We start from the raw sequence: 17,254 nt of genomic DNA on the forward strand, positions 1-17,254 counted from the left end.
GGTGTCTGCCCAACAAAAACGCACACACATATTAACCCAAAGACGTCAACTAGCACGGTCATAACAACACTATTCACAATGACTCAAACCCGGAAGCTACTCAAATGCCTGTCAAGGATGGAATGAAACTTGTAGTAGAGTCGCCCAATGAATTCCATACAGCAACAATGATACGGAAAAATCTCACAAACATAATGTTGAGCAAAACAGTCAGACACAAGAATATATACTGTATGATTCCACTTTACAGAAGGTACAAACAGGCTAAACTAAGCTATGCTGTTAGAAATCATAATAGTGAGACCCGTTTGGCAAGAGTTGTGACCAGAAAGGTGAACATGAGGGGGACTCTGGGACCCTAGTATGTTCTATTTCTTGATCTGGGTGTTAGTTACCAAGGTGTATTCAGCTGGTGACAATTCACTGAGGTGGACATGTGTCATATGTATCCTTTTTTACCCCCATGTGTATTCTATGTTAGTAAAAAACTAAGTAACTAAAATAAACTGAGTTGTTATGGAAAGAAAAAGAAAAAGAAGGCAGTGGGTAGATTTCTTGGTTACTTTGGGAATGATAGAAAAAAATCAGGGGCTACACCATAGTCTTCAGACATAAAGAGAATTCAACAAACGGAACATAACATGGATAAGCTCAGGAACCAGCAGAGAAAACAATTCTAAGACTCTAGGGTTGAGATAAATGGCTTTTATGAGCTCACATTACAAATATTCAAAGATCATACTTTGGTATTTCCTATCACATAATCCTATATACTATCTCAAAGGTGTGAATTCTAAAACACAAAAACCCATTTTATAAACATGTATGTTTTGGGCAGTAAATTAGTAAACACAGCACTGTAGGTTGAGTTTAAACGTACCTGGGGAGAGCCGGACTTGGCCACTGGAGGGGTTATCCTGGGTGATTTCTGCACCATCGACGGCACTGGACTTGGACCACCCTGAGCAGATCGCCCTGCTGGAACAAGAAGTCAGTTAAAACAAACAGTATTTATTCCCGTTATTTCTCCTATCGCGAACATCCTTTCCTCAAATCTAAAAAAAAAAAAGTTTCTCATTGTCCCTAGCCCCCGTTTATGATCTTTGTTACCAAGAGTGACACCCACAGTTCCCAAATAACTAAAAAACACATATTACATTTTAAAACAGGAAACTCCTTTGTAAAGCAGGTAGAACTGGAGTGTCTCTGATAATATAGGCATGTGGATGGTGTGGAGGCCCAGGAGGCTGTCCACTTGGCCCATCCTTACTCCCCGCAGAGGCTCCTGATGCACCTCTGGGAACTGGGGGCAAAGTTTAAAGACCACCAGAACAGTAATCCCCATCACCCTGTAAGAACTCACAAGGTCTTCAGGACCCTCCTGGAAGCCTCTAGGACAAGTCTCACCCTGTTGCGCATTAGAATCACCTAGGAGTTCTTTAAAAAAATACACCAAAACTCATACCCAAGCCTCATCTCCAGAGAGCCTGATTAAACGGTTAGGGAGGGGATCCCCCACTGCGTCCAGTGTACAACTGGGATTGCAATCCAATAATCCAAGACCCACCAAACTGTAAGAATTAAATATGTCAATGCGCGTAGGGAGATCTGGGTGGTAAGCGGTGGAAACGGAGAAAATGTACGTGTGTTATGGTACATCTCCTCTCTCCCAAACTGTAAAGACATGGGAAAAGACTAAAGGAAGGCTTGTTAATTTTTTGGGTCACCGACAGGTGCTTTTCAGAATTTGATGACAAGTCCCAGAATGACGTGACTTTGGCAAACGCCACAAGGCAGCCCTTTCTCCTGAGCAATAGGTAAGAGAGAAGATTTCAGGAATTTCACAGCTCAATGCTTGCTCAATATCTATCAAGATAAAATTATTCCTGACGCTCAAACACCAAATGGCTACCCAAGTATGTCTGGCTAGGTATTATCACTGGAATTCATAGAAGCAACCAACTTAAAAACTGAGACAGATCTGACAAACACCATCCCAACCATGTGAGCAAACTGACGTCACTTACGTCAGGACAAAAAGAAATCACGTGATGTGATGCACATCACCTACGTGGTATTACTGCTCAAAATGTTTCATGTGAATCTCACCATGTGGAAACTCTCAAATCCAAATTGAGGGACAGTCCACAAAACTAACTGGCCTGACCTCTTCACGAATGTTAATGTTGAGAAAGACAAAAAAGGTAAGAAACTGCTTGAGACTAACAAGACAAAATTGGAATATAACGTGTGGTCCTTGAGTGGCTCCTGGATTGGAGGGGGGGAAAAACGGCTACAAAGAACATTAAAAGGACAACTGTGGAAATGTGAATACCGGCTGTAGACTGGATTACTGTTAAATTTCCTCAGCGTGACAATGTATTGAGTGCCCTTATTTTTAGGAAACATACTGAAGTTCCTAGGGGTGAAGTGTTTCATGTCTGCGATTAACTTTCAAATGTTTTAGAAAAAAAATTACATTAAAAAGGAAAGACATAAAGCAAATGGTGCAAAATGTTAGCAAGTGTTGACTCTCAGGGAAGGGCATGATATTCAGAATATAATTTATGCAACCTTTCTGTAGGTTTGAAAGAAGAAAGAGATAGGCTGGGTACATTTACTCATGGGGTTTTATAACGCACTTCAACTTGGCTATAATTATTCCCATTTATGATCTTTATTTAATAAATTTGCTTGCAGTAGGGCTGAGTGTGAAAACCCAAAGACAGTCATCAGAGGAAATAAGCATAAAGCCACCGTAGGCTCCTTCTCATCTATGTGGCTTAAAGACTTGCTCTGTGACCGATCTTCACGTAGGGCAGGCTCTGCGTGAAGATAAATGTCCCACAACAAGATGGAGACAGCATGGCAGCACTGAGGCCACTGTGAACCTTCCCAATCCAGAGTACAAAAGCCACAGGACTTCAGTGTGAGTTACAGGAAGCAAGAAAAAGGATTTAAACAACAGTCCTTAAAAGTAAGGATTTTTAAACAACTTGGAAAAATTTTTGTTGGCCGTGCCGTGCAGCTTACAGGATTTTAGTTCCCCAAACAGGGACTGAATCCGTGCCCTTAGGAGTGAAAGCGCGGAGTCCTGACCACTGGACCGCCAGGGAAGTCCCACAACTTGGAAAAATATTCATCTGGGAATTCAGGATTGAGCTCTAAAGCAGTTTGCTTAAAATCATACCCGATACTGAGGAAGAGACTGAGGACTTGGATGACAAGGAACTGGATGATGCCGAGAGAGGTGCAGGGTGGCTGAGAGGTCCAGAGGATGCTGGCTTGGAGGCCGAGGAGAATGGCAGCATTGAGGGTGCGCTCTGTGAGCTGTGAACAGGAGCAGAGGTGGCCGCGGCCGTGAACCTGAAAATGGAAGCCCGAATGGATCAAAATAGCCTGCCGCTGTGAGATCCTTTCCCGCTGGTCATGAGCGATCATCAAAGGATAACTTACTATCCATACTTTTTTGCCTTCAGGAAATGCAAACATTTAGCTATTTCTTATAAAAGGTGAAAGCTGCATGAAAGCATTTATCATCTGCTTATTTGGAATGAAAAATTCAGTGAAAATATCTAATAAGTACTTAACATGACATGGTATAAAACATTTATTGTCGATTCTATCAAGCTGGGTAAAGAAAGAGGGTGGGACTCTACTGGACTTAGGAGGGTTTAGTGCTCTCCCTTTGCCAAAGAAATTACTGAGAACTCGTTGTGGGGTGATCATCTCTGCGGAATGAGGAAGGAAGAGGAGAGCAGGTCCCCATCTTTGGGATGCTGACCATCTACTGGGCAGGGGAGGTAAGTTTCACCTAAAAAGCAAACGTCTGTGAACAATCTAAACATCCAGCATCAGATGACTGGTCAAATAAATTATGGTGTGGCCACAAAATGGAATACTAGGCAACCTTTAGAATGAAGTGGCTGCATGGCAAATTTAATATTAACAACGACAGCGGCCAGCAGCCCCTTCATAGTAATAAGAGATAATACAGAAGAGTTGGGGAAAACTGGTAGTGTTTATACTCAATGGCTATCTTAGGAAGGGTTACAAGGTATAAGGGATTACTTCTCTCAAGAAGCTTACATGCTAGTGGTGAGAACAAAACAAGCAGATAAAGAAGTAAAAAATAAGATATGAGTGAGTTAGTAGGACCCAGATCTGGAGGAAAGTGGAATACCACGCTGAAGTGTTTGGATTGTACTCAAAGAGCAATGAGAAGCCGCTGGGGACTGTCATCTGATGTATTTACAATTTCACAAGATCACTCAGTGGCTATGTGGAAAACAGTTCAGAGAGTCAAGAGTGGACACAAGGGAGAAAAGGGACTAGAGAGATTCATTTTCCTTAAGGGATATATAGTCTGTATTGCTTCATTTTTTAAAAGTAAGGAATATCTCCTACATTTAAAATCTGAAAAAGCAAAACAAGCATTTAAATATAAACTTCTAATAGGTAAAAAAAAAAAATTCTATGAGACATCTCTGGACTCTGTCCACTGATGAAATGCAAACCTTTATGTTGTTTGAATTTTTACCATTTGCAAGTATTACTATGGGAAAAAGGAAAAGAAAATCTATTCAATAACTCCACTCACAGCGACTCTATTTCTAGTGAATAACAAGCAGTATTTCTATCCATCAAACTTTAAGTGTTACCTACTTTTCGCTAAGGTTGACCTTGACTGCAGAGGCTGATGGTGGGAAGGTGGGCTTCATTCCTGTGTTTGGAGCAGACACGCTTGGCATTGGCGTGCTTTCCAGGGTAGGCTTAAAACCCAATGATCCAAAGGAGAATGAGGCAGCTGAAGGTGCCATGGGAGAGGCCGCAGGGGTGAGTACGAGGGAGGCCTGAGGAGGAGGAGGAGCAAAAGAGAAGGAGGACGCTCCAGGGCCCAAGGCTGCTTTGGAACTGTCAGAGGCGCTGGAACACGGAGCGGCCTCCCCCGTGACAGAACCAGACGACTTCAAGGATGAAGAGCCAAAGGAGAACACAGCAGGGGCTCCAACGGCAGAAGGCAAAGAGAAGGTGGAGGTGGGAGCCGCCGGTGATGAAGGCAGAACAGAGGCAGGAGCTACGGCTGCTGCGGCATCGAGCTTCTGCGGGGCCTGAGAGGAGGTGGGGGTAGTAGGAGTACTTCCTGCAATGAGAAACATGGAGAAAAAGGAAGGGAGAAGTTAACCCCGTAACAGTGGAGGTCCACATCACAGAAAGCAAGTGGGTCTGTGGAAGAATGAAGCCAGAAATAATGGTTCTCGTTCCACAAGGGGAAAAAAAAAGGGAAGTGGAGTTGATGCTGGACTTTCCATAGCAAACATTCCATATGGTAAGATGTCTAAGCTTTGAAGGAAAAAGGAAATGCAAAAAGACATTAGACTAATAGGACTTCATGAACACCCACTTGAGTAATGCAGAAAAAATACACTTCTCGATGTTACAGTGAAAAATAAGTTATTCTGCAATATTTTATTATCAGGGAAAAACTTTAATTCAGACTTACACCTCATAATAGTCACTAAAACAACTCCAGGTTAATTAAAGATACACACATATACAAAGCATATATATATATCTCAAAACAAAGGAGGCAAAAAGTGAGTTGTCTCTTAGAGACTATCAACTTGATAAACCTAAAAGTGACCAAAAAAAAAAAACAAAAAACACAAAAGATAAAGATTTGACTATGTACAGAAATACTTATACAACCAAAAGGTAAATGAAAAAAAATTTGCAGCAAATGACAAGTAATATGTTTTATCTTTTTTAAAGCTCATACAAATTGAGATTTAAAAATTTTTGAGACTTTAATAGATATAAGCTGGGAAACTAATTCACAAAAAGAAAATATATTCAATCTCTCTAATCAAAGAAATACAAATTTAAATGAGGCATATTTTTGGTTGTCCTCTAAACTATCCAAATGAAAATACATATAATCCCCTATGTTTGAAAGGGTAAAACAAACCTGAAACTTTTTATCACTACCAGGTACCTTTTTAGCACAGTCTTTTAGAAAGCATTTTAGCATTATGTCTCAAAAATCATAGAACATGTACCTAGTAATCCCAATTTTAAGAATAAAGACTACGGAAATAACCTAAAAAATGAAAAAGATATTTAATACAACCCAAATGGTAAAATATATTCAATAGAGTGTTAAACACTCCTAAATGAATCATAAAAATTATTTAAGAACCTGGAAAACACTTAAAATTTAAATAAAAGACCAGCATACCAATTATGCATACAATATAATCACAACTATGAAGAAAGATGTTTATGAAAAAACACTGAAAGAGAATACCATAAAAGGCAAGTTTAAAATTTTTTCTATTTTCCAAACTTTCTATAAAGTAAACATGTTAATTCTCCAAATTAAATAACTAACTAAGAAAGCAGTATTTTTTATCAATACATTTATGGGTCTTGGTTCTTCCAAATTGCCAGAGATGACAGTTTATCTTCACTATGTCTAAAGCAAGGAAATACTTAGGATACAACTATGAAAATGCCACTTTCTGAAAACAACGACCCCCAGGTAAATTGTCACTTCTGTGATAGTATATAATGCAAGCCTATCTATTCTGTTAATACTTCCTTTACACAATAAATATGGAACCAACAAGAGCTTACCTCCTTAGAGACCCAAGCACATGTGTTAATCACTTCCATGCATTTAGTAGACCAATACAAAAAGCATATGCCAAACCCAAAAGAAATCATAGGCATCTTCCCCACTGAAAATGGAACGAAATATCTGAAAACCATCATGCTGCTATTTGTGATCATTCAACCCAGCATCCTTGGCGCTGGAATGTGGAAGCAAGCAGAACCACTGATGTCCTCTGAACCCATGAGCCAGCTTCAGCTAGAGCTGGTGAACTGGTGGGACACCTCCTCCCCCTTCAGTGGCTCTCTTCCTCTCATCTAAACGTGGCTGTTACCTCAGGGCTAAGCATGAGGGAACATGGGGTTTCTCTAGGAGAGGCAAACAGTAAAACTGGTCTTTGCTCGTGCTCGGGGAATAAGGGGCTTGTAGCAAGTCCCTCACACTGAACTGTGCTCAGAAACAAACATCATCCCACAGGCTCCCGACTTCACAGGGTACAATGCTTGTTACAGACAGACCCAGCAACTGAGTGTAGGTAGTTCATGGGACTCAGCACCACTTAAAGGGGAAAAAAATAACTCAGAGTACACACTGCAGATACGGAGATATCCCAACACAACAACACTGATACAGTCTATGCAAGGCACCTGGTATGTTACTTGGGGTCACACTGCCAGTTGATAGGAGCCCAAGTATCTGAGTGGCTCTATTTATGAAGTACAACTCACTCTGCATTGGGAAGCAGTGAGAAAAGATCCCCTAAGTGTTCTCCACCACATCCAACCCAACTGGTCAACATTTCTTCCTAGATACAGAATTGGTGGCAGTATGAGCTTTTTTAGCTATATTAGAAGAGAAAAAACTTACTAGTTATATACTCACAGTATTCAAAAAGAGAAATATTAGTAAAATTCCAAAATATGAAACAATGCCCTTCTAAAAAGTTCATTTTGTTCTCACAAGTGATACACTGCCATTGTGAAAATTTTGAAAATGCAGATTGGCATTTATATGCATGCATTTATGTATGTGAAGTATATGTACCAAAATGCTGACTGGCTATTGCATGATGGGTTCTGTAGTGATTCTGTCTTTGTATTTTCTAATTTTTCTCCAATAAACATATATTACTTAAGTGATATCTTCAAAGAGGAGGGGGAAAAAAAACTAAAGAAAATTAAATACAAAGAGAAAATTCCCATGTTCTCATCACCCAGCAATAGCCACTATTTAGATTTTAACATCTTTCAAGTATCTTTTCTATGTACATACTTTTCTCATAAAAAAGGAATCAGAGTATACAGTGCTCTTCTACGATATGTTCTGTCCTTTCCTTGTCAATAAATATAACAATTTTAATAGTTACATGGCATTTCACTGTATGGATGTACAATCATTTATCTAACCAACCTCTCATGATTAAACATGTTAGGTTTCAGACCACATAATATAGGGTCTTATAATAGGATACTGTCAGTAAATTACCTAATGGGATCCATCGGGCTGAGATTCCTTTTTCTCTAAAGTAAAGGTTGGAGAATAAAGCTTGGGGGTGAGAGAAGGCAGGTATGTGCACGTGTCTGAGGAAAAGATTAGTCCTGCCTCGATAAGACAGACTGGCTGATAAAGGTAACCACTGTGTGTCCTCACAGGATTCATCCCAGCAAGTACTCCTGTACAAGCCCTCAGTATCCCCTCTCGGCCAAAACGGGGGGAGGCACGCACCTGATGACTTGGGTTGTCGCTCTCCTTCCAATGAGAGCCGCTCTGGTGTCCTGAGGGGGGACCTAACACCAGGATTTTGATTGATCATGTAAAATGGACAAAGCACACCATCTGTTGAAAGTAACATAAGAACTGGAGCAGGAGGAAGAGTCTTCTCATCATCTGTTAAAAAAGAAAACAAAGGTGATAAAAGGGCCAAGTCGATTGAAGGGCCTGGGCCCAGAAGCGGAAGACTGCCGGAAGCAAAAGACGCTTCACAGGACTCATCTCTACAGTAGCTCGAGTTGGTTTGTTCTGATTTGGATCTGAGCAGCCTTTTATGAAACAGCTCCTTAAAGAAGAGCTACTACCATGATCAGATGGCCACCATCCCGCCAGCCCTACAGGGAAGCCCTAGCAGTCCTGCAGTGGCTCTGACTCCCAAAGCTCCGATTTTTACGTGTGCCCCGGTGTTTGGGAGGTAGGTTTAGCATTCCCCTGACCAAGACAGGAGTCTCCAGGAAGCGACTCCTTTAGTTAAAAACAAATGACAGATGAGCCTCTTTGGAAAACACATGGTAGGGCACAGAGAAGTGAGTCCCACTACTTTATATTCATTCACAGTTGAATCATAAGCATGTATTTTGTCAATTAAGTCTTTATGAGAATCAGAGTAAATGAGCTAATCAGACCAAACAGCCTGACCAGGGAAAGGACAAGGAACTTAGTGGTGTCTGACGGGTACACCTTTCTAAAATGAAGCACAAAGCGCGAATATGGCTTTTTGTAAACAAATATTTTTTCCCAGTTTTATTGGGATAAAACTGACAAACATCGTACGTATTTAGAGTATACAACATGATGACCTGATGAATGTATACACTGTGAAATGATCACCACAATCAGGCTAATTAACACATCCACCACCTCACGTACTTTACCATTTTGTGTGTGTGGTGAAAACTTTTTTTTTTTTAATTTTTATTGGAGGATAGTTGATTTACAATGTTGTGTTAGTTTCCGCTATACTGAATCAGTTACACATACACATATATCCACTCTTTTTTAGATTCTTTTTCCATATAGGTCATTACAGAGTATTAAGTAGAGTTCCCTGTGCTATAGGGTAGGTCCTTCTTAGTTACCTATTTTATATATAGTAGTGTGTCTATGTTAAGATCTACGCCCTTAGTAAATTTCAAGTACAGATCCCCGACCTTATTCATAACATAATTGAAAGTTTCTACCCTCCGACCAACACCTCCCCATTTCCTCCACCCTCTAGTCCCTGGCCACCACCACGCTTGCCTCTGCTTCTCTGAGTGTGACTTTTTTCGATTCCACATGTAACTGAGGTCATGCAGTATTTGTCTTTCTGTGTCTGGCTTATTTCACTCAAGGTCCATCCATGTTGTTGCAAATGGCAGGATTTCCTTTTTATGGCTGAACAGTCCATTGTATATATATATAAAACACATTTCCTCTATCCATTCATCCACTGATGGACACTTGGCTGTTTCCATATCTTGTCTGCAGTAATAACATTGCAATGAATATAGAAGTGCAGCTATTTCTTCAAAATCCAGATTTCATTTCCTTTGGAAAGGGAAGTGGAACTGCTGGCTCACATGGGAGTTCTATTTTTAATTTTTTGAGGAGCCTCCATGCTCTATTCCATACTGGCTGCACCAGTTTACACTCCCACCAGCAGTGTATACAAGGATTCCCTTTTCTCCACATCTTTGCTAACACTTGTTATCACTTAGCTTTTTGATAACAGCCGTCCTAACAGGTGTGAGGTGATAACTCATTATGGTTTTGATTTGCATTTCCCTGGTATTTAGTGACGTTAAGCACCTTTTCATATATACCTGTTGGTCATTTGTACATCTTCTTTGGAAAAATGTCTATTCAGGTCCTCTGCCCATTTTCTAATCAGGTTGTTTACTTTGTTTTATTTTGCTATTGAGTTGTATGAGTCCCTTATATATTTTGGATATATCAACCCCTTATCAGATATATGGTTTGGAATTTTTTTTTTCCCATTCCACAGGCTGCCTTTTCGTTATGCTGTTGGTTATGCTGTTTCCTTTGCTCTCTCTCTTTTTTGTTATTCTCTTACTTTATTCTTGTATACAATTTTTAAAGGTCACACTCCATTTATAGTTATTACAAAACATTGGCTATATTCCCCATGTTGTACAATACACCCTTGTAGGCTGTCTTACACCCAACAGTTTGTACCTTCCACTCCCCCATCTCTATATTGCCCAGCTCTTCCCTCTCCCCACTGGTAACCACTAGTTTGTTCTCTAGATCTGTGAGAAAGAATATGTCTTGTCTCACTTTCACATTTCACAGGACTGCGGCCCTGCCGAACCTCAGCAGGGGAGAAGACAGACTCAGAGCATGTGCTCAGGCCCCATCTGGAAGCCTGTGCCTGAGGCCTCCATTTTCTAACCAGGCCTTCGAACCAAGTATTGGTATGCAGCACCCACGTGCCGTGGGGTGCTGTCCCCTTGGGAGGCACCGGGAACCTGGAAGGGGCACAGAGACAAAGCTATGAAATCAGCGCTGTGTGTTTCAGCCGTATTCTAAAGCACGCACAGACACGCCAACACTCAGACGCTCAGACACACAGAGTATGTGACCTCGGTCAATGAATATCCATTCAAGTTAGATGAGCGTTGTACAACACACTCTCTCACTCTTTAAGTAGAAACATGGTACAACAAGTTAAAAGTGCACAGCAGAGTAGATTCTATCATGAAAATATAGAGCTGGATTTGAATATTAACCATGATGGGAAGAAGACTACTTCTGCACTAAGCTATGTCAGACTACACTTACTGATGGTGATTTCCACTTGGTTGGTGTAATCTATGGCAACTCCCATGGGCAAGGAATCATCACTCTTGTCTGTCACAGGCAGTTCAGCTCGGCTAGAATCCTCCAGCAGCCAAGATTCCCAATTACTCTGGACAAAAGAACAAGGAGAAGAAGAAAATGCCATGTTGGTTAGAGCTTTCTCCAGCACTGCTCAACAGGAGAGAAGAAAAAAGACAGCTCACGTGGTTTAGAGTTATGTGTTGGCTGAGACTCTGAAATCTGGAAAAAGAGTCTAAAAGCTATGAGTCCCCCAGCAAGCGAGGGGTTACTTTTCCAAGTCAACCTGTCTGTCTGTTCCTGGCATACAAAGTTCCTGCCTTGTGAATAAATAACCACTACGTGAACACTCTCTGAAGTATCGTCCACCACAACTCGGCAGACTCCTGAACACAGAGGGTAAATCTAGTAGCTGCACTAAGCCAGTCAGTAGCTGCTCCTAGAAATCTGGGACGGGAAGCAGGATCTCCAGGGGATCTCTAGTGAGGTCTTGAGCAGAGCAGCTTATAAAGCTGGCCAGATGCCCTGTGCTCACTTGACCACAGTGACAGAAGGTAACCTTAGTTCTTGTCTTCCTAGTTCCTGGTGTCAGTTCCTCACACTGGCAAATCTTCCTGCCACTGGATTAATTGAGAAACCACATCTTTCCAATAAACTCCCCTTTGTTCAAGTTTGCTTGAGTGGGATCTGTTCCTTGCAACACATGATTCCTGGTTTTTAAAAATCTAACCTTTCAACGTTGACCAAAACTGGGCAGCACGAATCAAAGGGGAATAATGCTCAATGAGAAACAGAAAAACAAAAAACTGTTCAGGAAAGGGAACATAATCGTGCTCCATGACTTAGCCATGGACTGAACAGTCATATTCATAACAACGTAAACAAAATGGATTCCACCTTGGAAAAACAATCTATAGACAAAATAAAGAAGGCTTGCCAATCACTGCGGAACAGAATACACACAGTATCAGCTTTGATTTTGCAAAAGAAGAGACACAGATGACAACAGCTTACAGGTGAGAGTGGGGAAGGTGTGCTAAAGGCAAGGGTGGGGCGCTGAGATGTTCCTCTCACAGCTCGGAAGATCAAGAGAGATGGTGTATGGGAATACCATAAGAAATGAAGGTAAAAATGATTACTTAAAGTTCAAAGATAACCAACAGAAGAAACTAAAACAGTGCTATAATCCTACTGAAAGGAAGGAGGGAGGGTTTGAAGGCCACATGTGAGCTAAATCCTCATTTGCCCTAACAGCCAATAGTTTAACATTAATAATCAACAACTAGTGATAAAGCAAAGTATTATTTAGGGATAAGGAGGTAACCATTAAAAGAAAAAGTTTACAAGTTAAAAGTGGTCCCCTTTCGAGGACAGAACAGATCAGGACAGGATAGGCAGGGGTGATTTTTCACTTATAAGCCTCTCTCCACTATTTGATTCTTCAACCGTGAACATAATTATTTTGATAAAAAGCAAAAATAAAAGTGTTTTTCAATGTGTGAATACATAAAATATTTGTGCTACTAAGAAATTCTTACTGAAGTTAATCCAAGAGCAGCAAATCAGACTGCTGAACTCTGGCCTGTGACCCTGAGGGCTATGCACTTATGGTTGGCCACCTTGCTGCCCAGAGAAGGATGGATAAATGTTGAACGACTGAAGGAAGAGGCATATGTACCTGTGCATGGGGTGCACAAAACATTTTTAAACTCAAGGTAGACTTTTAAAAAGAAAAGTTTCTGGCTGAGGAGTTGTGAGAAATGGTCAGAATGCAGATGCATTTTGCAAGTAGACCAAACGTTACCTTTTGATAGATGTGAGATGTGAGAGAAAGAGAGTCAGAGGTGACTCCATAATTTTTGCTTGAGCAATTGATGGAATGGAGACTAACCTACAAAGAAGGGAAAAACTTGAAGGAGGAGCAGGTACTGGGAGAAAAACAAGAGTTTATTTACAGACAGTATTAGTTTAAGATGCCTCTTAAAAATACAAGAGGAGTTGCCACTTAAACATTTACATATGAGATAGAAAAATACCCCTGGAATAAACTCCACTTGCTTATTGCATATGATTCTTTTGCTTAATGCCTTATTTAATGTAGTGGTACTTAATGTGGAATGTCAAATTCTGATACAGATACTACTTCATCTGTATTTTATTGGTCCATGTATTATTTTGTTTCTTTTTGCCTAGTTCACTATTTAGGGTATACCAACACTCTGTAACAAATATAGATCCAAATATGTACTAGCCAACATTACAGAAGATTTTTGGAGTTTGATTGGGTATTCAAGTTGGCAGAGTGGCTGTCCTACCAGCTTTATTCAGGGATCCAAGCTCCTCATTTGTGGCTACACAAGCCATTATTTTAGTCCTTAACCAACTTTGTATCCAGGTGACAAAGAGAAGAGCAAATGGCGGAGGCCCACAGTTCCTAGGGGCCAGGCCTAGAATTAGCACAGAAACTGCTGCTCCCATTGGAATAGGTAGAACTCAGTCACGTGGCCACACCTAACACCAGGACAGTAGCAGAAAAACAGTTCATCATTTTAATGTTCAGAAGTGAAAGAAATTTTAGGTCATTCTCCTGGTTTTCTTAGCAATAAGAAAAAATATTTAAAATTAGCAGAATTTGGGCTTCCCTGGTGGCGCAGTGGTTGAGAATCTGCCTGCTGATGCAGGGGACAAGGGTTCGAGCCCTGGTCTGGGAGGATCCCACATGCCGCGGAGCAGCTGGGCCCGTGAGCCACAACTACTGAGCCTGCGCGTCTGGAGCCTGTGCTCCACAACGGGAGAGGCCACGACGGTGAGAGGCCCGCGCACCACGATGAAGAGTGGCCCCCGCTCGCTGCAGCTGGAGAAAGCCCTCGCACAGAAACGGAGACCCAACACAGCCAAAAAATAATAATACTAATAATAAATAAATAAATAAAATTTATAAAAAAATAAAATAAAATTAGCAGAATTCTGTACTCACTTTGATTAGCTGAATAAGTAACTGACCCATATTCAAAGTTCTCTGCATCCTTTTCTTATAATCCTTTACAAAATGCAGCAGAGGCACTAAAATTTGGCTCACATTTTAAATAAAACATTTTATTGATTTGGTCTTCTGTAGCTTATTGAGTTTTCATTCTCTCTTATTCTTTAAGGACAGCTCCGTATGTTTTTATGTTTGTCTCTGCCATTATTTCTAAGTAGTCTGCAACTGTAGCTCTGAGCTTCTCTTTGACCTGAGTTATTTCAGTTAGTGACTTCATATACATGTATATATATTTGCCAGTATTTTGAAGTTTTGTTTTGATTGTTTAAAATTGTGTCATTATCCAGCTTTATTACAATGTCAGAAACAGTGCAATGTCATTTCTACATCTGACTTGATTTGATCAATTTTTCAAAATGTTTTGTGGCTTCTGGAAAAAAAAAAGTTTATTCTTGATGTGCACCCAAATTTAATACAACCATCACCTGGCCTTTCCTAATTATATAATTAAAGAAAGAAAGAAAAGCTTCCCTTTCATTGTCTCTCCTGTGCAGTCACTGTGCATAATCTACCAGAGCTCAGGAGAGCTTACCACGACAACCTCAGCCCACCCTGGCCTGCAAGGAGCACACAGGGGAAGAAGGGAGATGGGTGCTTATCTGCACAGGCGCTTTTAGCTTTCTGGCAGTTTTTCAAAGTCAAACAGAAAGTATTTCTGATGAGTCACAATTTGGTTTGATTTGCATGTTTCTCTTCCATAGTCAAGGACGGGTTATAGTTAACCAAATAGAAGAGGCAGGTTCAAGTAATAGGAAGAAAATAAAGACGGCTGAACAGAACAAGGCAGAAAAAACCTCCTACACATCCAGGTACACTCCTATTGGAGGCTGATTACTAGTAAGTTTCCACACACAGTGGATACATCCTAACCTAACGGAAGGGCTTGTGATGACATTGAAGGAATGGCTAAATCTGACACCCGTGTCTGTCCAACGCAATATCCAAGCCATTTGGTCCAAGGCTCTGGGTCATTTAAGCTGTGCTCTCATCCAGAAACTCATTAAAAGGGATGTGACTTCATCTAAATCTTAACCTCAGTTAAACCCCTCCAAAATCTTTCTCAGAAAAGTATCACATAAAAGTGACAAAAGAGAGACATTTACCTGGCTGCTTTGTCGAGCGAGGATACTAACTTCTGTTGAAGCCGCAGATGCTGCCAGCACTAAATCCCTTCAAAGAATAAAACCGGAAGACCATTAAATTCAAACAGCAACAGTTGTACTTGACTTGAGTCACTGGTAGCATCTACAAGGCTTTCATTGGGATGTGAAGGAGAAAAGCAAGGTTTTCTACCTGGCTGAAGAAAGGTAAGTAGATTTTGGATGTAAAGCTTTACTTTTTAGTTCGTAGGCTAGAGCCCTGGAGACTCAGCCAACTGCCTCCCTACTTAAGACAAAGGAGAGACACAACAGAATCAAGTCAGAATTCCCAATAAATATAATACCCCCCTGTAGAGAGAATAATCTAATTAGAGGAACAGAAGCTTTGCTTCAAGTCATCTATCTTTCAAAGGGACACTTCTGCTCAGAGGGTAACTTTAGTATGTTCCTTAAACATCAGTATTTTCTTAAGTCATCACTGGAGTTAATGAGAAAATGGGATTTCTAAGTTTAGTATGTATTTGAGCTAAATAATTCAAGACTGGGAAAACAGTAGTAGTAGTCAGCAAGGCATTATCTAGCAAGAGCTGAAAATATGTTCGGGGTATCTCCAGCCTCTATTTTCCTCCCTTACAGAAAGGAAACAAAACAGAACAAGCAGGACCAAGTGACTCAGGCGTGACCTGACAGTGAGGGCAGGTTGTACCCTCCCTGGGTACGCGGCTCACCATTCTTCAATGTAGCTGAGGTAGTAATGATGCTGTCTCTCTGTACAGCTGCCATAGCAGGGCTCCATAAAGTTCACAAACACTTCTGGGTGCTTTTCTTCTTTTTTCTACAATGAACAGAACGAGAAAAAAAAAATCTCATGGGCGATTTTTCTTGAATCCTACACAGTTAAGAATCTCAAAAGATAAAACCATTTAAGTTTTATGAGAAAATTCATTCAAAATATATACACACTATATAAAGGCAGCATTGAGCAGTACAAAGAACAGAAGCATTGGCCACTGACCAAACTGAATTCAAAGTTTTCTGTCACTTTAGCATGGACAGATTACTCAACCTCTCTGATAATGTTTTCTCTCATGTATGATGGACCTAAAAAACCTACATCAAAGGCTGTTGTGAGATATGAAAGGATACATATAAAGCATCTAACCCAGTCTAACATGGAACATAAGTAGTATTCAATAAATGCTAGTGTTAATATTATCCCTGGGAAAAGAAAATCTTAATGATATCTTGAAATAAGGCATCTTAATAAACTTATTTTTAAAATTCAATATTGTCAGGAACCCAAAAGAGTTAATAAAAACAAGGCACTTTTTTCTCAGATTGGCAAAGATTAAAAATGGTACCATTGCATATTGACACACATATCGGGAAACTGGTAGTTCCATCCGTGGTAGGAGTATAAACTGATACAACTTTTCTAAAAGATACTTCGGCAGTGTTTTCAAAAGCCTGTATCAAAAGAGCATATACTGCTTGACCTAGCAAATTCATTTCTAGGTATTTATCCTAAAAAATAAACATAATCCCATTAAGTGTACATAAAAGAGTGTTAGTATTCTTCAAAACAGAGAAAAAGTGCAAAGCAACCTGAGTATCCAACAGTAGAGGAAGCGCTAAATAAATTGATTATCTGCCCAAAAGCAAAGTTCAGATTTACTGAGGTAGAAAGATAGTTGCAATTTACTAAGTAAAACAAGGTTGCAAAACAGAATGACCAGTGCCACCCCCACTTTTGTTATATTTAGACTTTTATGTATGTATTTAATGTTTTTCTAGACTTTGAAAGCTAACATGATTTGGAAATATTTGCTGTTTTTTAATGCCACTGCAATTCAGTAAGACAGCGTAGATCTTATTATTCAGGTCCTTCTTTGTCCTTCAAAATGACTC

The 17,254-nt window shown here is 40.3% G+C and overlaps 1 protein-coding gene across 4 annotated transcripts in view; it reads right to left on the minus strand.

Annotated features, from left to right (window-relative positions):
* Positions 1 to 17,254, minus strand: part of NUP214 (nucleoporin 214) — a 99,010-nt gene that overhangs the window by 72,415 nt on the left and 9,341 nt on the right. For 2 of the 4 annotated variants that reach the window (XM_082468092.1, XM_082468090.1), the window contains exons 8-14: positions 16,075 to 16,181; positions 15,350 to 15,416; positions 11,168 to 11,294; positions 8,339 to 8,500; positions 4,666 to 5,143; positions 3,191 to 3,366; positions 881 to 975 (exon numbers count right to left, since the gene is read on the minus strand). In XM_082468092.1, coding sequence (XP_082324218.1) covers positions 881 to 975; positions 3,191 to 3,366; positions 4,666 to 5,143; positions 8,339 to 8,500; positions 11,168 to 11,294; positions 15,350 to 15,416; positions 16,075 to 16,181 — 1,212 coding nt within the window. Of the gene's footprint in view, positions 1 to 880; positions 979 to 3,190; positions 3,367 to 4,665; positions 5,144 to 8,338; positions 8,501 to 11,167; positions 11,295 to 15,349; positions 15,417 to 16,074; positions 16,182 to 17,254 lie in introns of all 4 variants that reach the window. The other 2 variants (XM_082468091.1, XM_082468089.1) reach the window with 1 other exon arrangement.

This window comes from Balaenoptera physalus, assembly GCF_965194825.1.
Source record: "Balaenoptera physalus genome assembly, chromosome: 7".
Taxonomy (NCBI): Eukaryota; Metazoa; Chordata; class Mammalia; order Artiodactyla; family Balaenopteridae; genus Balaenoptera; species Balaenoptera physalus.